This window comes from Lynx rufus, unplaced genomic scaffold, assembly GCF_022079265.1.
Source record: "Lynx rufus isolate CCGP_SWC_20201006 ecotype Redwood Valley unplaced genomic scaffold, mLynRuf1.p SCAF_8, whole genome shotgun sequence".
Lineage (NCBI taxonomy): Eukaryota > Metazoa > Chordata > Mammalia > Carnivora > Felidae > Lynx > Lynx rufus.
In genome coordinates this window covers 100,606,373-100,625,571 of record NW_025814896.1, presented here as the reverse complement: position 1 = coordinate 100,625,571, position 19,199 = coordinate 100,606,373, and the positions used below count along the sequence as shown (strand labels likewise).

Genomic DNA, 19,199 nt, shown 5'->3' with positions numbered 1-19,199 from the left:
AAACTCAACACCTGAAAAACAAAATAATCTAGTGAAGAAATGGGAAGACAAAAATACACACTTTTCCAAAGAAGAAGTCTTATCCAGATGGCAAACACACACATGAAAAAATGCTCAACATCACTCATCATTAGGGAAATACAAATTAAAACCACTATAAGACCTCACACCTGTTAGAATGGCTAAAATTAACAACTCAGGCAACAACAGATGTTGGAGAGGATGTGGAGAAAAAGGAACCCTTTCTCACTGCTGGTGGGACTGCAAACTGGTGCACTCTGGAAAACATGGAGTTTCCTCAAAAAATTAAAAATAAAACTACCCTGGGGCGCCTGGGTGGCGCAGTCGGTTGAGCGTCCGACTTCAGCCAGGTCACGATCTCGCGGTCCGTGAGTTCGAGCCCCGCGTCGGGCTCTGGGCTGATGGCTCAGAGCCTGGAGCCTGTTTCCGATTCTGTGTCTCCCTCTCTCTGCCCCTCCCCCGTTCATGCTCTGTCTCTCTCTGTCCCAAAAATAAATAAACGTTGAAAAAAAAAAAAAAAAAAAAAAAAAAAAAAAAATAAAACTACCCTACGACCCAGCAATTGCACTACTAGGTATTTATCCAAAGGATACAGGAGTGCTGTTTTGAAGGGACACACGCACCCCAATGTTTATCACAGAGCTATCAACAATAGCCAAACTATGGAAAGAGTCCAACGTCCATCCACTGATGAAAGAATAAAGAAAATGTGGTGTGTGTGTGTATACATATATACATGTGGTGTGTGTGTGTACATATGTATGTACACACACATACATGTGTGTGTACATGTGTGTATACATACATATGTATATATACATATACATACATATATACATATATACACACATACATGTGTGTATACATATATACATGTGGTGTGTGTGTGTACATATGTATGTACACACACACACACACATACACAATGGAATATTACTCGGTGGTCAAAAAGAATGAAATCTTACCATTTGCAACAATATGGATGGAATGAGAGTGTATTATACTAAGCGAAATAAGTCAAAGACAAGTCATATCACATGACTTCACACATATGTGGAATTTAAGATACAAAACAGATGAACATAATGGAAGGGAAGCAAAAATAATGTAGAAACAGGGAGGGAGACAAACCATAAGAGACTCTTAAATACAGAGAACAAACTGAGGGTTGCTGGAGGTATTTTGGGTGGGGGGATGAGCTAAATGGGCAAGGGCCATTAAGGAAGATAATTGTTGGGATGAGCACTGGGTGTTATATGTAAGTGATGAATCACTAAATTCTGTTCCTGATACAATTATTACACTATATGTTAACTTGGATATAAATTTTAAAAAAGAATGAGAAAAGAAAAGAAAAGAAAAGAAAAGAAAAGAAAAGAAAAGAAAAGAAAAGAAAGAAAAGAAAAGAAAAGAAAAGAAAAGAAAAGAAAAGAAAAGGTCCTTTTCAACAAGTGGAAACTCTGGCTAATCTGTAAACCATGTTACTCTACAAGTAATTACAGTGCATGAAGTACTTAAAGTGCAGGTTTCCAGAATTAGTCTCTAAAAGGCTAACTAGTTAAGAAGTTGCCTTTTTCTCAACTTCTCCAAAGTAAGCTTTCCAAAGGACAAACTACTGAAGTCAGTTACCAAAAACCTAAATGCAACTGGTAGCCAAATAAACATACCCCAGGTGCAACATAAAAGAAAGCAATGGGGTAATGATATCTCTGTGGTGACTGAGCAAGAACCATTATCAATACATAGTTCTCCCTCCCCGGGAACTGCCCTGGAGTCAAGAGCACTCCCTGCTACCAGGAACACACTGGTGACTGTGGCAATTCATAAGAGTCCAGTTCTGAAAGAAATCCCCAATACATGGGCCTTCAAAGGAAGGTTCTCTGTGGTCCACTCAAGGTGGCAGAGAGCTGGCTTTCATGGGCCCCAATTTCACTCTATTTATCACATAGACAAGATGCTAGTGAAGAAGAGTGTGGGAAAAGCAAGTAAGAGATTCCCCTGTAATGCTAACTACAAAAGTTACCTCTCTTCAACTCAGATTCTTGGTGATCTCTGAACCAGGAAAAATAAAATGCTATACCTGGAAGGACCTGTAGGATTCATCTAGACCAAGCCTCTCATTTTACCCATGTGAGAATAAATCCAGAAAATATGCAAATGACCTGTCCAAAGTCACAAAGCTAGGATGGTACAGAACTCAGGCCTCTTTAATTTCAGATACTACCCCCTTAAACACTACAAAGAATTAAGAATTAGAACCGTTTTCTTTCTTTCTTTTTTTTTTTTTTAAAGATTTTACTTTTTAAAGTAATCTCTATACCCAACATGAGACTTGAACTCACAATGCCAAGATCAAGAGTCGCATGCTCCACCTACTGAGCCAGCCAGGCACCCCATGGAACCATTTTCAAAAGAGAAAACTGGCAGTCTTGATATGGTTTGGGGAACTGAGAAACGGAGAGGGATGGAGAGAGAAAGAAAAGAAGGGACGAGCATGGATACATTAGAGCTCCCAAACTACTTTGTGAAGGTTTAAAAACAACAACCCTAATGAGCTAAACAACAAGTTAATCCTATCATATATCCACCCAAATCCTTCTCAATAAGACAGTGCCTCAGGGCTCCACTCTTCTTTACCTAAATGCCAGCACACAGAGACTTCTTTACCTAAATGCCAGCACACAGAGACACTTCCTCCTGCTAGCCCTTCCACCAGGTCTCTCCGGGTTCTCAGAGAGACCTTCTTCAGAGTATGAAAACCATGTCTCTTGAGAACTGAAAACCAACTGTCTTATCTCCAAAAGGATCTTGCAGATTTCTGAGTTAGAAAGTAGCAAATTAAAAGCATCTGGTACAACTCCTCCCAGTTTGCATTAAAATACTCATAAATGTTCATAAAGAGACAACTGCATGATAAACTAAAAATAAGACTATACATCAAAATTTATGTTTCTCACCAATAGAAATTAAACACATTCCAGATTTTACCTGGCAAAAAATAAGACAGAAGGACCCCAAGATGGCAAGACAAATCTGGAACAATCCCCATTGTCCATGCCTAACCACAGTATGCAAGAAGATGCAATGACCAGCAAACAGATGGACAGACTCGGGGTCATCTTCGAAGCCAGGCAGAATCCTACCTGTCCTGCCCTGCTTTCATCCAGTTTTCCCTATATGGAAAGACTACATTTTCCAGCAAGCAACAGGCGAGGAGGAGAGGGAAGGACTGCCTCTAGGGACCTCTATCCCTGAGGTCCCTGAAATATTTGTATCCTTCCAAGAACTCTTAACTTACATAGTGTATGTAGGCTCTATTCCCAGCAATCTCTAAATAAGACAGTCCAAAATTAATAATAGTATAAAAATATAAAAAATTTAGGCTCACTCTCCCTGAGAGTAAGAGAAGCAGGGTAATACTCACGTAATAGGGAAGTTGACAATAGTTGGATTCTTCTCCACAAAGAAATTGTTCTTAGTGAATCTCTTAATACAAAAGATTAGATACGGAGGCAGCTTGGTAAGCTGGAAACGCTTTAGAAAGTTTTCCTTGTAGGTCTTATATTCCTAGAGAGAGAGAGACGGGGGAGAAGAAAATTATCAAATTAGTGTTGGAGTATCTGGACAGGGGCAGGAGGAATATCAGGACAGGGGCAGGAGTTTTGTTTTGGTTTGGATTTTTAAATATAATTCTGCCTTACACTTAAGAATTCAGAAGACACCTGATTGCAGAAGCCATGTTAAGGTCTTAGGAACAGTAACACAACTAAGACTACCTAAAATACAAGTGCAGAACATGTTTAAGCCAGTACATGAACATGCTGCTGAATTCTACCCATAGCAATGTGGGTATCCATTTCTACAAGGAAAACAAAAATGTCAAATGAAAAAGAGGAGTTGTTAAAAGCTGCAGAATTAAAACAAAACCATGAGAGCATCACTTAATTCAAAATAAGGAAGAAGTTGCCGACTATTCAGTAGAGGCATACTGCCATGGAATAAGTACTTCTGAAGCAGTGAGGGCCCCTTCATCAATGAGGATATTCCAGAAAATGGAAGAACTGAAACTACAAAACTCTTAGAAGAAAAAATAAGGGTAAATTTTCATAGCATTTGACAATCTATTCTTGCATATGAAAACAAAATCACACGCTTCAAAAGAACACCTAGATGGTATTTCGTCAAAACTTGAAACTTCTGTGCTTCAAATGATACTATCAAGATGGTGAAAACGCAATCTATATAAGAGGAGAAAATGCTTGTAAAATCAGACATCTGATAAGGAACAGTATCTAGATTATATAAAGCATTCTTACAACTCAATAATAAAGACAACCCAATTTAAAAATGCACAAAGGACCTGAATAGACATTTCTCCAAAGATGATATACAAATGTCCAACGAGCACGTGAAAAGATGCTTAACAGCATTAGTCATCAGGGAAATACAAAGTGTTGTACTTCACAAGTGTGAGATATATTCACAAGTGTTGTAAATTCACAAGTGTTGGTGAAGATGTAGACAAACTGGAGCACTCATACACTGTTGATGGGAATACAACATCGTGTAGCCACTTTGGAAAAACAGTCTGGCAGTTCCTCAAATGGCTAAACATAAGAGTTACCATATAGCCCAGCAATTCCACTTCTTTTTTTTTTTTTTTTTTTAATTTTTTTTTTCAACGTTTTTTATTTATTTTTGGGACAGAGAGAGACAGAGCATGAACGGGTGAGGGGCAGAGAGAGAGGGAGACACAGAATCGGAAACAGGCTCCAGGCTCCGAGCCATCAGCCCAGAGCCTGACGCGGGGCTCGAACTCACAGACCGCGAGATCGTGACCTGGCTGAAGTCGGACGCTTAACCGACTGCGCCACCCAGGCGCCCCCCAGCAATTCCACTTCTTAATCATCACTCAAGAGAAATGAAAACATGTTCACAGAACAACCTGTAGACTAATACTTATGGCAGCATTATTCACAGTAGCCAAAAGGTAGAAACGATCCCAAATGTCCAGCAACTGATGAATGGATGAACAAAATATGGTCTATTCATACAATGGGATCTAATTTGCCCACAAAAAGGAATGAAATAGTGATACATGCTACACCATGGATGAACCTTGAAAGCATTATGCTAAGTGAAAGAAGCAAATCCCAGAAGAGCACATTACAAGGATTCCATTACAGGACATGTTCAGAATGGGCAAATCCACAGAGACAGAAAGTAGATGAGTAGTTGCCTATGGTTGGGGGAGATGAGGAGGTTGGTAACCAAAGGGTAATGAAAACACTAATGAGGAAAATGTTCTACAACTAATTGTGGTGGTGGTAGCACATGTCTGTGGATACAGTAAAACCCACTGAATTATATAACTTTAAGTGGGTTAAATGTATAGTGTATGAATTATATCTCAATATAGCTATTACTTTTTTAAAAATCAAGTTCCCTTGTCACATGATACATAACCTGAGAGCACTGGAGAAATAAGCTTTCTGTCTCTAGTACACACATCATAGCTATACCTTTCAGGTAAATCTTTGATTATCTAAGGGTATAAGCACTACTGGAAAAAATGTCTTTTTTGTTGGTATCAAGTAACCTCTGTGTGGTTGAAATGAAACACTGTATTAAAAGCAAAACTTTTTTTTAATCAGGTAAATGCTAAGAGATTTCACTGCCCACATCTGAATCTATGATCAAGTTGACATCAAAACCACTCTTTTCAAGAGGGAAGGAAACAAACCACAAGAGACTCTTCATGATAGAGAACAAACTGAGGGGTGACAGGGGGATATGGGTGGAGGATGAGCTAGATGAGTGACAGGTATTAAGGAGGGCACTCATAATGAACACTGCGTATTGCATGTAAGTGATGAATCACTGACACCAATACAGCACTGTATATTAACTAAAACTTAAATTAAATAAATAAATAAGCATTCTTTTTAATCATCTCTCAGACTAGCGAAGGATTTAATACCTAAATGATGTCACGGCCTAACTTAACAAAGGTTTCTCAGGAGTTCCTGAGAAAGCCTGAGGAAAGACTTTCACCATGGACATCAGTACTACATTCAAATAGCAAGGAACGATTTGGCTTTGACTACATATTACATTGTAATAGAACTGTTAATCAATTTTATTGGTCTCAAAGTTTTGTCTACATTGTAAACTTGTTATAATTTCATACTTGCTTACAAGCTGTAGGTGTAAGGAGCTTATACCAACATTTACATGCATACTAAGGTGGTTAATATAGAAGAATAAATTTAATCACACCATATATTAACTAACTTGGATGTAAAAAAATAAGCAGAAAAAAAATAAAATTTGTACATATGCATTAAATACGGTATCACCTTAAAATATAAAGATATAAATGATAAGGACGTTGCAAAAAAAAAAAAAAGAATAAATTTAAATCAATACTGAGGGTTCATGGGAATCTTAATATTACTTAAATTTGAACAAACAGTGATAAGAGGGACCAAGTAGCATGGCTGAAAAAGTCAGATGAAAAATCTGAGTCTAGATTCTTGGTTCTGACACTTAAAACCATAAAATAAACAAACTGAGCTACTACAAACCCTAAGGTCTCTCTTTCACCATCCCAAAATGAGTCTCTAAAAGACAGCGTTCGACATCTTACCAATCTCTGAGCATGTGTGTGCACACACGTGTGTGGGTGTGACATGGGCAGGTGCCACTGTACAAGGATATCCAGGGCTTGTTTTGCTTATTAAACTTGCTAACAGTACCTGACAATGGACTTGGATACTGAACGGAAACAGAGATGGAGGTTAGTAAAGGCGTGTTTTAGGCGTGAGCTGCCTAGCTCCCAATTCCGCCTTTTCAAGGAAAGGCCCTGATTCACAGGATCCCTGAACAGAAAGGACACCGGATTCAAGTGGGCCTTTCAACCCACTAGGAATCCTGAAGCAGAGTAGCAGAAGGCTGGGCCTTGGAGCAACTGAAGTAAGGTAATGGCAGCCTGTGCAAGGGACAATCAACAGACCGCCACTTCTGAGAACCCTGTCACCCTAGTTCTGTCCTTCCCAAGTCCTGCTCTGTTCAAGTCTCCCTAAGACCTTCAAGAGATGCCTTCCAATAAAGTTCCTCTTTTAGTTTAGTGAGTTTTCTGTTGCTATTTAATATCTGAAAACAAAAGAAACTTAACTAATGAAGAGAAAGAGCAGAACGGGTTTGGAATGAGACATCAGGTGAAAAAAATTCTCCCAGTAAAGAACAGAAAGGATTAAATTTGTCTAGATAAAGAAGGGAATTAAACCGAGAAACAGTTAACTCAGTAGATAAGAAGACACTTTTAACTTAATAAAAAGTAATATGATAGTAAGAACAAATTATTTCAGCTATATTTTAGCTCTGTTTTTTTCCACTTGAATACTGACACTACATTTTTTAAAAGATTTTAAAATTTCTTCTATCCTAAATACCCGCTCCTTTCTCCATCCTACCCAGAGGCGGATGGCTGAAAGGAACATATGAGAAGTGTAAGAGAGGGCACTGCCAATCAAGCGAAGAGTTGGGGTGACCAGCTAGAAACAGCGTGGAGTCTGGAAGGCTCAATACACACAATACGTTTTATAATAAATGCATTCCACAAACGTGGTGACTTCCAACTATAAAAAGAAACTGAAAAAAGTCCAGAGAGAGAAAGGAGCATCAGCAGGGCAGCTGTGCAAATGGACTACCTTCTCGGTGATGCCGTTGAATTTGGCCAGGATGTTGAAGAGCGGCACCTGAGGGATAATGAGCTGCTCCTTCTCATCCTTATAGAGGGGAGCGGTAGGGAGATCCAGTGTCAGGTACATGAAGGTGGATTCCACCATTGTCTCCTGGTACTCATCATTATGCAGCAGCTGCTCTTTTTCTTCTGCTGGCTAGAAATGAGGAAGAAGAAAAAGGAGGGAAGGAATGTGAGCAGTATGCATACCAATACACACAGAAAGAAACAATGTTTTTATTCATTTTGTATCGGAGTGAAGACAGCGCCCAAGAGACTGGGCATTTCATGGACAGCATCGCTGCCTGGGTAGAGTAATGCAAACACTGAGGGACTTCCATCCTCTGAGAGATGGCTTCTTAAAGTTTTTGAGAGAGAGAGAGAGAGAGAAAGCATGGGAGACAGAGAGAGAGAAAGAATCTTAAGCAGGCTCCATGTTCAGCGCAGAGCCTGACACAGGGCTCAATCCCATGACCCTGAGACCACGACCTGAGACAAAACGAAGAGTCAAATGTTCAACTGACTAAGCCACCCAGAAGACCCTAGAGAGATTGTATTTAAATACTAGACTATTTAAAACCCTTTTAGATGATCTAGAAAGCTTATCTGAGCTTTCTGAAAAATCACACCAGCACCACCCAATGGCCAGACCACTTAAACCAGCAAGACTTTTACCCTACCGTAACTACCCAACTTAAGCACACTGGTGCAACAAAAGCCCGAGGAGCTGTCACTTGACAAGCGTTTTTGTAGAACCTCATCTTGAGGCAAGAGGCCTTGATAGACCTCTAAGCCTCTCTCTGTCAACCCTGAATCCCCTCAGGTAAGATAAATCAGGCCAAGAGTCAGTTTCAACCGCCACTCACCAGATCAGGATGAGGCAGCTTTTTAGTGAAGATCCTCATAGAACCCTGGAAAACATCAGTCACAATGGCTGTACAAACAGAAATCAAAATGCAAATTCTGTCAGGTTGGAAAGCATTTCCAGAATATAGTCCTAACTTCTAAATTTCTGAAATAAACCAGCATTGTCCAGCTAAGACTCAAAGCTCTCAGTAAACACAGAAGTACCTTTGCAACATATACCACCATGGTACCTTCACCATTATTTGTGTAAATAATTACTTTGTGTCTGCCTTCTCCATAAGATACCCTCTAGCACAGGGCCTGTACCATAGGAGAAAAATTAAGTGCATCTTAATGAATGAATGAAATGAATGATTTATAAACCCTAGAGACTTATGAATCACAAAAAAATCACAAGCAAAACAAGATACATCCAAAGACTTTCCCATAACCTTATGCTGTGTGCAAAGGAAGATAAAGTCCACCCTGCACTGGACATAAAACAAAAATGCAGACTGAGGGACAGAGCAGAACAGAACCAAAGCACTGAGACAGAAAGTACAACAGGGTTCTAGAATCCTAATAGGACACAAGTTACAGAACTCAGAGGATGTACACAGGTTGAAGACACCTGGCAGAGGTGGCAGGGCCATCTGGAAGAGCATCAGCCCACAATTCCACATTAATAAACATTAACACCAGCAGAACAGAGAAAAAGGACAAGGAAAAAGCTGCATTAGGTCTCCAAAATTATTTATCTAGCTCAGCACTCTCTAAGCTAACAACTATTTCTGGCATTCATGAAAACTGTCTAACTACTGCTATGCCAACATGGATGTTAAGAGACCATCGGACTTAAAGTCTGAGAATCAATATGGAAGCAAGCCTCATTTCTCCCAAGTATAGGCCCAGGGGAAGGAACTAGCTTTTACTCTGCTTTACCAGTCAACTTAGAAGCCAGGCAAACCATGCAGTGAGTCCTCCTCACATAAACTCTTGCACTGCCAGGAGACTAGCAGTCGACAACATGCTGCCCAGCCCCTCAGTTTGGAACTAGGTCAGGATTTTAGAGCATTATTATATCTATTTCCATGTATTAAACATGCCATTGGATATAACCATATCCTAATTTTTAAAAATGGAGAGGAACCTATTCAGAAATAAAATTTAGTCCATGTATACACAGACACTACCCTAACACAAAAAAATAAAAAGTTAAGAAAAGGATGGGAAGTTGCAAAGTGCCTATAAAAGGAAGCAAACAAAAAAAGAGCTCCCTTTTACAAAATAACATGACTTACTCTTCTTTTTCTTCTTTGTGCCCCCCAGAGCTGAGTGTAGAGCATTCAGAAACCAGGACAGAAAGTCAACTCCATCCCCTGGAAAAGAAGGAAGGGTGAGGCATTTTGAAGCTGCAAATTAGTATAGTCCAAACCATGCGCTGGCTGGCATGATGCCACATTCCTGGTATTCCTTCTTCCTTTCAGGCAACACCATCCTGTCCTCTGGGCGTCCTCCTCTATTTGGACATTAAATGCTGGCACTCCTCAAGGTCAAGCTCTTAGTCTTCTGCTCTTTGCTCTCTCCCTGGGATCTCTGACCCAACCAGGACCTTCCATTATCATCTCTACTTCAAATGTGTATCTCACCACCCATCAAAAGCCAGTATTGAATTTCCCCTCTAAATCACTCCTTGGCCAGAATCTTGTTTATAAAACCTAAGTCTGTGGGGCGCCTGGGTGGCTGGGTCGGTTAAGTGTCCGACTTCAGCTCAGGTCATGATCTCATGGCTCGTGAGTTCCAGCCCCATATCGGGGTCTGTGCTGACAGCTCGGAGCCTGAAGCCTGCTTCGGATTCTGTGTCTCCCTCTCTCTGCTCCTACCCTGCTCACACTCTGTCTCTGTCTCTCTCAAAAATAAACATAAAAAATAATAATAATAATAATAAATAAATAAAACCTAAATCTGACATCACATCTTGGCTTAAAAGCCTTCATTGACTCCCCACTGTTGTCAGGATATAACCCATCTCCTTCTAGTGGCACATAAACCCAACAATCCAGTCCCTCTCTCGCACCTCCACTTCAGCTCTCACACTGTCCCCCGGAATCCAAGCACCTGGCTACTGGCAGCCTTGTGTCTGTTCCTGGCATATCCATGCTCCTGTTGGCAGTGTCCTCTTTAACCTGGAATGCCCAGCCCCAACCTATCTCCTCTGTGCCTGGAACTCAGCTAGCTCTTCCTCCACTCTAACTCCATACGACCTCCCATATGCTCAGCCAGGGTTCCCTGCTCCACGCTCCCTCCCAGAGCATACTTCCCTTCCTCAATCACAGCACTTACCACCCTGTGCTCACCTTTTTACAAAACTATCTTCCCCACTAGAATGGGAGCTCCTGGAAGAAAAAAACTGTTGCTTATCCCTGCAGCCTTAAAACCTACTAGCAACAGGAATGGATGATGAACAAACTGACATGAGGCCAGAGGACACTGTATGAAATCCAGGTAGTAAGAGCTACAGTGTCCACTTTACTCACATGGCAATAACTGTTTGGACTTGGAGGGATGAAAACAGTCAAAACAGGTCATTGGAATATCTAGCCTGCAACATGACAAAATGAGAAACAAATGTGGCAAGTGCTTAAGGGTTGGCACCTTTCCCAGCCTCCTGGTTTTCCCCCAGAACCGTACAGTTTAGTTTACTACATATGACAGACTTTCTATCCAGCTGAAATCTCAGGACTCTGAACAGGGCAGGCTGATGAAAGAAGAATCAGGAACATAATCATATGATGAACTGGATACTCACCTGGTTACTACAAGGTTTACAGCAAGTACAAGTAAATTTGCTCATCAAACTAATTTTGTTGCCCTAACATCAGAAAATATGAATGACTGGGGTGCCTGGGTGGCTCAGTCAGTTAAGCATCCGACTTCAACTCAGGTCATGGTCTCATGGTTCATGAGTTCCAGCCCCGCGTTGGGCTCTGTGCTAACAGCTCAGAGCCCAGGGCCTGCTTCGGATCTGTGTCTCCTCCTCTCTCTGCCCCTCCCCCCACTCATGCTCGTACGCTCGCGCTCTCTCTCTCTCTCCTTCAAAATAAACATTTAAAAAAAAAAAGGTTTAAAAAAAAAGAAAAAATATGAATGACTTGTTCCTTACCTTGCTTGGTGATCTGAAAGGTCTTCTTGCTGCAAAGAACAACAGCCTGAAGCATCTCATGGGGAGACACGTGTGCCTTAAAATTTCGGGGGTTCCAGAGCTTTCTCATCAGCTCTCCAAAACGCTGGACCAACAAGAACATGATATCCCCTGGAGGACGCTTGATGTTCTTATAATTGTCTTCTTCCAGGAAGTAGTTCCGGAGAGGAGGAACATTAGACAAAGCCTGGAAGTCAAATACTCCAGCCAATTAATCCAGAGCCCCTGCGAAGGGCCCCCATGCACAACCCTGGGAGCCAAGCTCTTATAGAACCAGGCCTGAGATGGCCTCAAAGAGTCAAAAGGAAATGCTTAGGTGTAAAGTTCACATTTTTATAGAAACATCCTCTGTACTAAGTTTCACATAAAGTCCAGTTGTGCAGATACTTTGTTTTGGATATGAAGTTTTTTATTTATTATTTTTTTTATTTTAGAGAATTTTTTTAAGCAATCTGTATATCCAACATGGGGCTCAAACTTAAAACCCTGAGATCGGGGCGCCTGGGTGGCGCAGTCGGTTAAGCGTCCGACTTCAGCCAGGTCACGATCTTGCGGTCCCTGAGTTCGAGCCCCGCGTCGGGCTCTGGGCTGATGGCTCAGAGCCTGGAGCCTGTTTCCGATTCTGTGTCTCCCTCTCTCTCTGCCCCTCCCCCGTTCATGCTCTGTCTCTCTCTGTCCCAAAAATAAATAAACGTTGAAAAAAAAAAAAAATTTTTAAAACCCTGAGATCAAGAGGCACCCGTTCCACCAAATGAGCCAGCCAGGCAACCCAACCAAGAAGTTTAAAAAAAAAAAGAAAAAAAGTATTCAGACGCCTAGGTGGCTCAGTTGGATGAGCATCCAACTCCTGATTTCAACTTAGATCATAATCCCAGGATAATGGGATTGAGCCCCGCATCAGCCTCTGCACTAAGCATGGAGCCTGCTTAAGATTCTCTCCCCTTCTGCCTCCCTCTCTTGTGCACTCTCTCACTCTAAAAATAAATAATTTTTTATAAAAAAGAATTCAAGTCCCTATTCACTGACCAACTTATTTAATAATTTCCTTCATTTATTCTAATCAGGTTTGTGACTATATTTGCATTCATAGGAATTAAAAGCTAGGAATCCAAACATTCCATTTGGCTAGGGCAGAGATAACTATCTGGAGGCCAAACTTCTCCCATCTCTCAAATGCACATTAAAATCTGGGCTCTGTGTCGACAGCTCAGAGCATGGAGTCTGCTTCAGATTCTGTGTCTCCCTCTCTCTCTGTCCCTCCCTCATTAGTACTCTGTCTCTCTCTCTAAAAAACAAATAAAAACATTAAAAAAAAAAACTTTAAAAAAACGGGGTGCCTGGGTGGCTTAGTCGGTTAAACATCTAACTTCAGTTAGACTCAGGTCATGATCTCGCCATGCACAAGTTTAGGCCCTGTGTTGGGCTCTGTGCTGACAGCTCAGACGCTGGAGTCTGCTTTGGATTCTGTGTCTCTCTCTTTCTCTGTCCCTCCCTTACTAGTACTGTCTCTCTCTCTCTCTCAAAAATAAATAAAACCATTAAAAAAAATTTTTTTAAATAACATGAAAGTCATCTTAATAAAGTTTGGTGTTTTTCCCAAGTGTGGTATTTATTGAAAGAGTGATAATAAATAAATATAAAATAAAATAACAAAAATTAATATAATTATATATAAAAATGATACAAAATGAACATATATATAAAAGTGATTAATTCTGTTATGATCAAAAATGGCCAGGGGCACCTGGGTGGCGCAGTCGGTTAAGCGTCCGACTTCAGCCAGGTCACGATCTCGCGGTCTGTGAGTTCGAGCCCCGCGTCAGGCTCTGGGCGGATGGCTCAGAGCCTGGAGCCTGTTTCCGATTCTGTGTCTCTCTCTCTGCCCCTCCCCCGTTCATGCTCTGTCTCTCTCTGTCCCAAAAATAAATAAAAACGTTGAAAAAAAAAATTAAAAAAAAAAAAATGGCCAAAAGGTTTAGGAGAACAAAAATAAATTTTACCAAACAGAACTACTCTGCAATCCAGCAATTGCACCATTAGATATTTATTTACCCAAAGGATACAAAAATACAGATGCAAAAGGGTACATGCACACCAATGTATACAGCAGCAGCATTATCAACAATAGCCAAACTATGGAGAGAGCCCAAATGTCCATCGATTGATGAATGAATAAAGAAGATGTGGTGTATATAAACACAATGAAGTATTTGTTGGCCATCAAAAAGAATGAAATCTTGCCATCTGCAATGACGTGGACGAAGCTGGAATGTATTATGCAAAGCAAAGTAAGTCAATCAGAGAAAGACAAATACCATATGATTTCACTCATATGTGGAACTTAAGAAACAACACAGATGAACACATGGGAATGGGCAGGGCAGGGGGGTGAAGAGAAGGAAACAAACCACAAGAGACTCTTAATGATACAGAACAAGCTATGGGTAATGGAGGGAGGTGGGTGGGAGATGGGTACTAAGGAGGGCACACGCTATGATGAGCACTGAGTGTTGTATGTAACTGATGAATCACTGAATTCTGCTCCTGAAACCAATATTGCACTGTATGTTAACTAAAATTAAAATTAAAACAGTAATAATAATAATAATCATAAATTTTACCTCATTAAAGAAAGATAAAGACTAGCCATGTTGGTTCAGGAAGAAATAAAGCTCATTAGTATGAGCTACAAAACTGGGAGGGAAACCACAGAACAGACCCTAAATAAATGCCATCTCCCTACAGGTCCCTCCTGATGGGTTTGTGAATCTTTAACAGCACTGTGCTTACTATGAGCACAACTTTCTTTGGCAAGGTAATCCGTTTAGAAAGGAGGATAGAGGTTTCTGCTAAATACAATAAACCTAGGCATCTTAGAGGAAGACAACTCAGGACACAGGGAATACTGCAACAGAGGTAATTGGGAAAGCCCCTACAAGCTTAGCTCACCTAAATAAACAAGGACTTCATGCCTAGAGAATAATTACTAAAAAAAAAAGGGTTATTATCTAAAGGAAAGAAGTATGGGGGCTGAGTGGCTCAGTCGGTTGAGCGTTGAACTCTTGATTTCGGCTCAGGTCATGATCTCAGTTTGTGAATTCGAGCCCCATGTTGGGCTCTGCACTGACAGGGTGAAGCCTGCTTGGGATTTTCTCTCTCCTTTCCCCTCTCTCGCCCTCCCCTGCACATGTGTGCACACATGCACTCTCTGTCTCTCTCAAAATAAATAAATAAACTTTACAAAAATAAATTAATAAATAAAGAAAGAAGTATGGACAAAGTTCATCCTAGTTCTCACTTATCCACGCTGTGGAGAGAGGTTGCTCTCTGCTTTCAGCAACAATACAAAAAAGTATGTGTCAGACGGAAATCATTCAGCCTCCAGATGGAATACTTCGTCCATTCAATCCCATTGTAGTGGCAATTATATCACAGAGGATTTGTTCATCTACTTATTTTAAAAATAAAAACTTCCTATGGGAACTGAAACCCCTCACAAAGCCAAGGCTAACTGTACTGACCATGTTCAAATCCTATCTGTTCAACCTGTAAGTCTTTTTCTCTCTACTTAAGCATTTAACCTTTCCAGGGTCTAGGTATGACATCAGGGGCAGATGCCAAAACTGACAGATACACTTTCATAATTTTTTTATCCAAATTCTTTATGCAAAAATACCATAATCAAAGTTTAAAGGCCAAATAAGAACTAGAAGGAAATCTTTGCAACATATATAACAGAAAAACGCTAATACATATTTTTCAGAGTTCAGCAAAATAAACTACCAACAGAAAAACGAGCACACGGCCCATCAACACTTGAAAAAATACAAGTAATCAACTTTAGAAGTGAATAAACAAAAGGTAGGTTAAATGTATCAAAATGGGAAAAAAATAACAGTGTAACAGACACAATGCAAGATGAAGAACTCTCTTGTGTTGCTGATGGGTTTGTAAATTGCTACAAACAGCCTACAGTCTAGAATCTAGGCCCTAAATGCATTAATACAAGATATGATGGTTAAATAAACTATAATTCATTCACGAATTGAATTAACATGTAATCATTAAAGATGCTGAACAAGAATATGTACAGGCATATTTCGGAGGTATTACAGGTTCGGTTTCAGACCACTACAATAAAGCTAATAATACAATAAAGAGAGTCAAAGGGATTTTTTGGTTTCCCAGTCCATCATAAGGTTATGTTTCTACTATACTATAGTCTATTAAGTGTGCAATAGCCTATGTCTAAAAAAACAACGTGAATACCTTAATTTAAAAATACTTTCAAGTTAAGTAATTTAGGGGCACCTGGGTGGCTCAGTCGGTTAAGCGCCCAACTCTTTTTTTTTTTTTTTCTTCAACTTTTATTTATTTTTGGGACAGAGAGAGACAGAGCATGAACGGGGGAGGGGCAGAGAGACAGGGAGACACAGAATCGGAAACAGGCTCCAGGCTCTGAGCCATCAGCCCAGAGCCTGACGCGGGGCTCGAACTCACGGACCGCGAGATCGTGACCTGGCTGAAGTCGGACGCTTAACCGACTGCACCACCTAGGCACCCCTAAGCGCCCAACTCTTGATTTCGGCTCAGGTCATGATCTCATGGTTCATGGGATCAAACCCCAAGTAGGACTCTGCGCTGACAGTGTGAAGTCTTCTAGGGATTCTCTCTCTCTCACTCTGCCCCTCCCCCACTCTCCAAAATCTATAAACGTTAAAAAAAATTACTTTATTGCTAAAAAAATGCTATCATCTGAGTTTTTTTTTTAAGATTTATTTTTTTTAAGAGAGCGAGCAAATGTGCACCCACAAGGGGGAGGGGCAGAAAGAGAAAGGGAGAGAGAGAGAATCCCCAGAAGGCTCTGTACTGTCAGTGCAGACAGAGTCTGATGCAGGGCCTAATGCAGGGCCTGATCTTAGCAACTGTGAGATCATGATCTGAGCTGAAATCAAGAGTCAGATGCTGAACTGACTGAGCAGCCCAGATGCCCTCCAACATCTGAGCTTTCAGTGAGTCATCTTTATACTGGTGGAGGGTCTTGCCTCCATGCTGATAGCTACTGACTGATCATGTTGCTGAAACCGGGATGACTCCAGCAGTTTATTAAAACAAGACGACAATGAAGTTTGCCGCATCAACAGACTCTTCCTTGCATGAACAATTTCTCCCTGGCATGTGATGCTGTTTGTTAGTATTTTACCCACAGCAGAACTTTCAAAATTGGAGTCAATCCTCTCCAACCTTGTTATTGGCTTTGTCATCCAAGTTTATGTAACATTCCAAATCCTTTGTCATTTCAACAATCCTCACAGCGTCTTCACCAGTAGATTCCATCTCAAGATACCCCATTCTTTGCTCAGACATAAGAAGCAACTCCTCATCCACTAAAGTTTTACCATGAAATTGCAGCGATTCAAATATAATTAACAGGGGTGCCTGGGTGGCTCAGTTGGTTAAACATCCGACTCTTGACTTTGGCTCGGGTAATGGCCTCATGAGTTCGTGGGTATGAGTCCCACATCAGGCTCTGTGTTAACACTGCAAAGCCTGCTTGGAATTCTCTCTTCTCTCTGCCCTGCCCCCCCAATAAATAAGCTACAAAATATACATATACATATATAGTATATGCATATGACCACATATATACACACAGTACATATACATATATATGTATATTTTATATGTATAGTAACAAGCCTAAAACATTGCAAGGATTACCAAAATGTGACATAGTCACGAAGTGAGCAAATGTTGCCAGGAAAATGGTGCTGAAGGAGTTCCTTGACACAGGGTTGCCACAAACCTTCAATTTGTAAAAAGCACAATGTCAGTGAGGCACAATAAAGTGAAGCACAATAAAATAAAGTGTGCCTGTATTGATTTCATACATTTTAAGCAGGACAGAGTACTAGAGAAAGGAAAGAATGAAGCCTTCATTCTTTATACTTTCTACATCTTCCACCCATCCCTTAAGTGTTTATGTTTATAAATTTTAATTAATTTTTGTGGTCAACGAAGCAAGATTATTGTTAATGTTCTTAATTGTGCTTACTAACATGTTCTAATTTTTCTACAATGTATATGTAATACTCATATAATTTTTTAATGTTTATTTATTTTTGAGAGAGTGGGGGAGGGACAGAGAGAGAAAGATTCCCAAGCAGGCTCCATACTGCCAGCACAGAGCTCAATGCAAGGCTCAAACCCACGAACTGTGAGATTATGACCTGAGCCGAAATCAAGAGTCGGACCCTTAACCAACTGAGCCACCCAAGCACCCCAGGTCGTTAATTTTTTAGAAAACAAAACTTAATTGCAAACAGGAGAACTTTGGCTTTCTGTATGCCCCACTTTGGAGCTTAAGCGCAGGAGCAGGATCAAGACCTCAGATAGCCAGCACAAGGAACATCTGCGCTATTAAAAAAAGAAAAGATGCATCATCTAACACATGTGTTTCTTATTCGGTACTGCTAGGCCACACACTCATTCTATCCTTCATTCCCTGAAAACTACAGAGGCCATGAGCCCAGAGGCTAGAAAAAGCCTCACCATCGGGCAACAGCCCTTTGAGCAGACATAGGAATGCTATGTTTGGTGCAAATAGTTAAGTAGAATCCTCAGCAAGACTTGGTGTCTCCAGGTACCATTTGACTCTACCAGAAGGCAGTCACTTCTTAGCTGACCTTCACAGTGTTCTCAGGTTACCTCCTCTCCCCATCACTGTTCCCATCTTGATCCTACCTGAAGGACAGCGTTGGCATAGTCATTGGCCTTTATGTTATTCAAGCCCACGATACCCGGCAGATAAGTGGTCCCATCATATGCCCGGGACAATTTGGCTTGCTTGTCCAAGTTTGCAATCTGCTGCTTTGTGAAAGTGGGCTTCAACACATACTGCAAAGCAAAAGAAAATTCCAAGATGTTTCAGGACTGTCTACAGAGTTCACAAGAGCTATGTGAAATAGCAATTTCTGTCAAAAACAAAACATACTTTGGTCATGAATGTCTCATCACACAACCAAAGGGCTCCCAACCAAAGAGCTCCCAACAATAGGTATAAAAGCTGAGGTAACATTGAACAGGCCCTCTCCTTACTAATCTAGAAGGGGATCTCTGTGTTTAACCCAAAATCACTGAATCCCCAGGTCTTTCTTCAGACCTCACATCTGGCCAACTCCATGATAAACAACGGTCCAAAACTGGAGGACACACACGTCTCTGCAAGCAGCAGGAGTCTGAGTGTCAGGTGAGACCTCACACAGGACTGGTACAGACCCAGCGCAGAAGCAGGAATGCCTCCCCACCTCTGTGCAAATCTGAGATCTGATACTCCCTATGGCTGGAGGGGCAGGAGCAGAACCTTCCCCGGTCCTAAACCTATAA

At 40.9% G+C, this 19,199-nt stretch overlaps 1 protein-coding gene across 1 annotated transcript in view; it reads right to left on the bottom strand.

The window, feature by feature from the left end:
• The window catches only part of USP39 (ubiquitin specific peptidase 39), a 34,837-nt gene that overhangs the window by 6,981 nt on the left and 8,657 nt on the right, over window positions 1-19,199 (bottom strand). Inside the window, exons 5-10 of the mRNA XM_047068365.1 lie at window positions 18,558-18,710; window positions 11,775-12,000; window positions 9,913-9,990; window positions 8,632-8,699; window positions 7,734-7,922; window positions 3,446-3,588 (exon numbers count right to left, since the gene is read on the bottom strand). Of these exons, the coding sequence (XP_046924321.1) occupies window positions 3,446-3,588; window positions 7,734-7,922; window positions 8,632-8,699; window positions 9,913-9,990; window positions 11,775-12,000; window positions 18,558-18,710 (857 nt within the window). The remainder of the gene's footprint in view (window positions 1-3,445; window positions 3,589-7,733; window positions 7,923-8,631; window positions 8,700-9,912; window positions 9,991-11,774; window positions 12,001-18,557; window positions 18,711-19,199) is intronic.